Here is a 5,978-nt window from a genome sequence, read left to right on the forward strand (position 1 = left end):
AGTGGCTGTATGGTGATAGAAGCCTTAGTGGATTGCAGTGTCATAGCATAGCATGCATGTTCCAAATAGGTCACAACTATGAATCTCTTATGCTACAGTAGCTGCAGTGATAAAGAATAACGGATGCCAAACTTCAATAATAAGTACTTCATTTGTAATAAATCTATAATGATCAGAATCTACCTATAAAACAACTATTATGATTCAGTCCAGCCAGGATAATCTGTGAGACAGAGCTGTACTATACACATGAGAAGGACATGGGTGTGCCTGAATGAGGCTTCAACAAAAATGACGCGTCCAGTTCGACCAATCACCTGTAACTCGATTGTTGAAGTGTTGTACACGGGTAGAGTTTTTCCACTCAAGACAAGTTGTGAAGAGGATGACAACTTTAAAGATGATCACACTGTGTCTGATATTTCCACATCTCGTAGAGATGGGTAAGTCAATCTTTAATATTTCTCTTATGTGATGTCCACACTTGATTTGGAGACACAAGGTTTTAAATTATTGTTCTACAGACACTTTGACAATCCAGAGTTGTATTTGGTGTAACTTATAGCATAGTTAATATGTTTTCATGTTCTCTAGTTCATGTGCTAGCTGGAACTGAGTCTTCATCCATACGTCAAGAGAGTGGTCTCATGTCAGCCAACGTTGGAGACACACTGGTTTTGCACTGCTTTCATGAAAGTGACATGGCAGTATTGTTCTCTTGGTACAAGCAAACCTTGGGAGATAAACTTCAGCTCTTCTCAACTGTCAATAAGTATGACAGGAATGCAACATTCTACCATGAGTTTAAGGATAACCCTCGCTTCTCAGTGGAAAATGGCCAAGAAAAGAATCACCTAAGGATCTCAGACATGCAGCTGTCAGATTCAGGCACTTACTACTGTGGGAGCTCTTACAGCAATAAGATGGAGTTTGGAGAAGGAGCCATTCTCATTGTAAAAGGTAAAGAGAAACACTTTTTTAAATCTGAAATTAGAGACATACGGTGTAAATATGAGGTATTCTCTTAATCAGATGAGATTTTAATTTATCAAATGATCAGTTAGAACACTTGTTATCGTGATATTCTAGAAATTATATGGGTTAATTTACCTTTTTGTCAGCTTCAGGGTCCAGAAACATGACTGTGCTCCAGCAATCTGTGTCCGAGACGGTCCAGCCAGGAGACTCTGTGACTCTGAACTGTACAATACACACTGAGACCTGTGCAGGAGAACACAGTGTCTATTGGTTCAGACATGGCTCAGGAGAATCCCATCCAGGAATCATTTACACCCATGGAGACAGGAATGATCAGTGTGAGAAGAGCCCTGAGGCTGGGTCTCCTACACAGAGCTGTGTCTACAACCTCCCCAAGAGGAACCTCAGCCTCTCTGATGCTGGGACTTATTACTGTGCTGTGGCCTCATGTGGGGAGATACTGTTTGGGAAAGGGACCAAGCTGGACATTGAGGGTAAGTTAAATAGCAAAAATGCTGGTTTAATCAAAGTTCTTTAATAATTTGCAGGTGAGGTCTCATTCCAAAGTCTCTTAAAAAAGACAGACTTTCAGATTAGACAATCTACAGAAATATATGATCTATACTTAGTACCCTCTTATCACTGTTATAATCATCACAGGCCATAGAGCAGACCCTCTTCTCTTGGTGTACTGCCTGGGTGTAGCATTGGCTCTTTTGTTCATCCTGATCATTGTCCTTGCTTGCATCATGTACAAGATGTACAAGAGAAAGTGTAGAGGTAAATTATTAAAAGTTACTATTCTTTGATATCACCATCTCTAAATGTAGCAAAAGTGGAAGACGTGGCAGGATTTATAGTCTTTTGTGTCGTTGTTCTCAGAACTGGTCTCTCAGACAAGAAGTCCTACAGTTTCCCAGTCAGACGCAGGGGTAAGCAGGAATCGTTCTGTGTTGTAATGAAAATAGGACCTCAGTCAGCTCGCAAAAAAACGATGACATTTAATGTTCAAAATGTTGTTCTGTTTCTCACAGGCCCAAGATGGAGACAGTCTCCATTATGTGGCTCTGAATCTGAGCAACAACAAGAACAGGTCTAGAAGACAGAGAAACACCATGGAGGAAGAGACGGTGTACTCTGGGATCAGACAGTAGAACTGGATGAAGGAAACAGTTGTCATTGTATGCAAGATACCTCTTTAAAAACTTGCTCTATATGAATGCTTCAAGAAAATGTGATAAACTATTTCAAGTGTAATATAAAGTACAAATAATTGAATGTGTTGCTTCTCTGTCCAACTCATTTTACATCTGATTGCATGTGTAAAGAAAAATAAAGCATTATCAACTGTTAAACCAAATTAATATGAATAAATTGAACTCAGAATGAATTCTGTTCACACTCCTCTGTGGTCATAGTGTAGGTTGTTACAGTGACTTTCCACTACTGGAAACTAACCTTTCATAGAGCTTTAACACAGGAAGACTGACCTGCAGCAACACACTGCACTATACTTTTCCACTCAGGGCCAAAGTACTGTTCATACCCCTGAGTGCATCAATGGTCTCTGAACACAGTGCTTACAATGTAAAGGTCAATGTCTTCATTTATGTAAAGTCAGGTAGTCCCATCCATCATGTTACAGAAAATACAATGCAGTTGTGGTGTAGGAGGTTTACTTCGTTGTTTTCTCTTGAAGACATAGGCCTACTGATTGCATGCTACACACCCCCCTCACATACACTGCAATGTATTTACAGGTATTCTGCGGTCTGCTATGAACAAAACTCGAGGCTGTAGCTATCTACACTTTGGTAAGGCCTGTTGGCTTCTACACAGGACCCTCTGTCTGTCTGTCTGTCTGTCTGTCTGTCTGTCTGTCTGTCTGTCTGTCTGTCTGTCTGTCTGTCTGTCTGTCTGTCTGTCTGTCTGTCTGTCTGTCTGTCTGTCTGTCTGTCTGTCTGTCTGTCTGTCTGTCTGTCTGTCTGTCTGTCTGTCTGTGTCTCTCTCTCTCTCTCTCTCTCTCTCTCTCTCTCTCTCTCTCTCTCTCTCTCTCTCTCTCTCTTTAATTGGTTTCAGCAGGATATCTCAGTCAGTTGTATGACATACTCTTTTGCTCTACATGTTGTCCTTTTTATCAACAATAGAACACCATTTTAATGAGGCAGCAAATGATCTATACGTATTCTACAGAAATCTATGAAAAAACGAAATTAACAATTTATTAGGTATTATGACCTAGACCTCAGAAGTCCGTAGCTAAACACAAACCATGGTTTGAAGTGTGATGTAAAGTATCATCATCATCTGGGCCAAGAAGAAAGAGCCTCCTAATTATATCATGGGAGGGCTTTTATCCATCAATACATTAGAGAATAAATTGTATATGAGCTATTGTTGGTTAAGCAAAGACTATTGTCATGTTTTCTGTTTCTCTGTGTTATGAAGTGACTGTGTGGAAGTCATAGAGCCCTAGAGGATGACAGTGTTATACCATGTGGACAACCAGGTCCCAACTACTGTATGACTCCCATGGACCACAATGGAAGAAAAACATTAAGTAAAGGATCCACTGACTCTTGCTGTTGTGTCTCTTACTTTGGGTGGACAAGCCCTCTGTTGGCCAGCTGCAGTACATAGTGTTGTAGACAGTATGAGGTGTAGGTAGGCCTGATAAAGGATAAATCCACAGTAGTCCTATTGTTTAAAAAATAAAACTGAACATCCACATATTCAAACTTGCTATGTGATAAAGTTGTGCCACACAGAATCAAGCTGTACAACAACATGAAAGTATGGTGTTTGTTCCATTCGTGGCCTACTAGGCGGCCTATCGAGTGTTCAGCCGATGAAATCTGACCATCAAAAACAGACAGTACCTTAGATTGTATTTTTATTTAGCCTTTATTTTTTTATTTCACCTTTATTTAACCAGGTAGGCAAGTTGAGAGCAAGTTCTCATTTATAATTGCGACCTGGCCAAGATAAAACAAAGCAGTTCAACACATACAACAACACAGAGTTACACATGGAGTAAAACAAACATACAGTCAATAATACAGTAGAAAAATAAGTCTATATACAATGTGAGCAAATGAGATGAGATAAGGGAGGTAAAGGCAAAAAAAGGTAATGGTGGCAAAGTAAATACAATATAGCAAGTAAAACACTGGAATGGTAGATTTGCAGTGGAAGAAAGTGCAAAGTAGAAATAGAAATAATGGTGTGCAAAGGAGCAAAATAAATAAATAAATAAATACAGTAGGGGAAGAGGTAGTTGTTTGGGATAAATTATAGATGGGCTATGTACAGGTGCAGTAATCTGTGAGCTGCTCTGACAGCTGGTGCTTAAAGCTGGTGAGGGAGATAAGTGTTTCCAGTTTCAGAGATTTTTGTAGCTCGTTCCAGTCATTGGCAGCAGAGAACTGGAAGGAGAGGCAGCCAAAGGAGGAATTGGCTTTGGGGGTGACCAGAGAGATATACCTGCTGGAGCGCGTGCTACAGGTGGGTGCTGCTATGGTGACCAGCGAGCTGAGATAAGGGGTGACTTTACCTAGCAGGGTCTTGTAGATGACCTGGAGCCAGTGGGTTTGGCGACGAGTATGAAGCGAGGGCCAGCCAACGAGAGCGTACAGGTCGCAGTGGTAGGTAGTATATGGGGCTTTGGTGACAAAACGAATGGCACTGTGATAGACTGCATCCAATTTATTGAGTAGGGTATTGGAGGCTATTTTGTAAATGACATCGCCAAAGTCGAGGTACTGTAGGATGAGCAGTTTTATGAGGGTATGTTTAGGCAGCATGAGTGAAGGATGCTTTGTTGCAAAATAGGAAGCCAATTCTAGATTTAACTTTGGATTGGAGATGTTTGATGTGAGTCTGGAAGGAGAGTTTACAGTCTAACCAGACACCTAGGTATTTGTAGTTGTCCACATATTCTAAGTCAGAACTGTCCATTTAACTAGGCCAGTCAGTTAACAACAAATTCTTATTTACAATGCGCCGCCCTATGGGACTCTCAATAACGGTCAGATGTGATACTGCCTAGATTCCAACCAGGTACTATAGTGAATAATCTTGCACTGAGATGCAGTGCCTTAGACCACCGTGCCACTCGGGAGCCCTAAATGAACCAATGAACGCAAACGCAAGTTTCCATTCTTTTCTGTAGAGAGACTGCATTTAACACAGGTCAATCTCATCCCATGAAAGAGCAAGCAAGATAAATCAACTCCTCACCTTTCTTTTGATCTGGAAAGCACATCAGTAACATCTAGCTCAATTGACTAATGTTATACATGTTTACTATACATTTAAAGTGCTTACTGTAGGTGTTTGGTAAATGTTTTAAATGCAGTAAATATAGTGTTTTTTTCAGGTGCATCTCAAACACCAGTTATTGTTCATCCCACTTCTTCCCAGAAAGCAGAGCTGGGAGGTAATGTGACTATTGAACGCCACATGACAAGTGAGAACATAAACTACATGGTATGGTACAAACTCACCACTGGCATGGTGCTTCAGTATATCACTAAAGCTTTGAAGTACCTGAGTGATGTGGTATTCTACAACTAATTTGATGATGGGTATCAAAGGATCACATCTTTATTTTGTCAAAAAAGTGCCAACCTCACCAGAGTTCACTTCCTCCTGAAAGCTTAAACTGCCTTCTACAGACATGTAGTGAGAAAAACAATGTAAACCCCCTGTGTATTTCAAAGAGGACATATGTACCAGTAGTCTCAGCCACCGACCCAAACGATGAAAAAATACAAACCAGTAACTCTGACTTTACATCATTTGAAGGGCTGCTCTAACTATGGAATGTTACAGGACACATGTTAGATTGTAGTTTTTATCACATGCTTTATGCCTGTTCAGACAGCCAATAATACCACTTAGTTCAGAGTTTCCTCCTACTTCCTAATGATTAACCAATGAGTGTCATCATATAAAAGCTGCCCCGTTGTCAGACCCCACACACTATACAGTTCAGAAAG

General features: G+C 40.5%; 1 protein-coding gene across 2 annotated transcripts; it reads left to right on the forward strand.

Annotated features, from left to right (window-relative positions):
* The first annotated feature begins 291 nt into the window (after window positions 1-291).
* Window positions 292-2,368, forward strand: LOC115194336 (uncharacterized). 2 transcript variants are annotated; one of them, XM_029753963.1, is made up of 6 exons: window positions 292-443; window positions 595-960; window positions 1,122-1,472; window positions 1,639-1,758; window positions 1,861-1,910; window positions 2,013-2,368. In XM_029753963.1, the coding sequence occupies exons 1-6, from the start codon at window positions 386-388 to the stop codon at window positions 2,130-2,132; spliced, it is 1,065 nt and encodes a 354-aa protein (XP_029609823.1). In that variant the 5' UTR covers window positions 292-385; the 3' UTR covers window positions 2,133-2,368. The 2 variants fall into 2 exon arrangements, with proteins under 2 accessions (XP_029609823.1, XP_029609824.1); XM_029753964.1 differs by lacking the exon at window positions 1,639-1,758.
* The last annotated feature ends 3,610 nt before the right edge of the window (window positions 2,369-5,978 follow it).

This window comes from Salmo trutta, chromosome 5 (assembly GCF_901001165.1).
Source record: "Salmo trutta chromosome 5, fSalTru1.1, whole genome shotgun sequence".
NCBI lineage: Eukaryota > Metazoa > Chordata > Actinopteri > Salmoniformes > Salmonidae > Salmo > Salmo trutta.

Bases quoted from the DNA above. Each gene is read 5' to 3' on its own strand.
- LOC115194336 (XM_029753963.1), top strand. From the start codon at position 386: ATGACAACTTTAAAGATGATCACACTGTGTCTGATATTTCCACATCTC. The intron at 444-594 runs GTAAGTCAATCT...CATGTTCTCTAG, and splicing joins TCCACATCTCGTAGAGATGG to TTCATGTGCTAGCTGGAACT. The intron at 1,473-1,638 runs GTAAGTTAAATA...TAATCATCACAG, and splicing joins GACCAAGCTGGACATTGAGG to GCCATAGAGCAGACCCTCTT.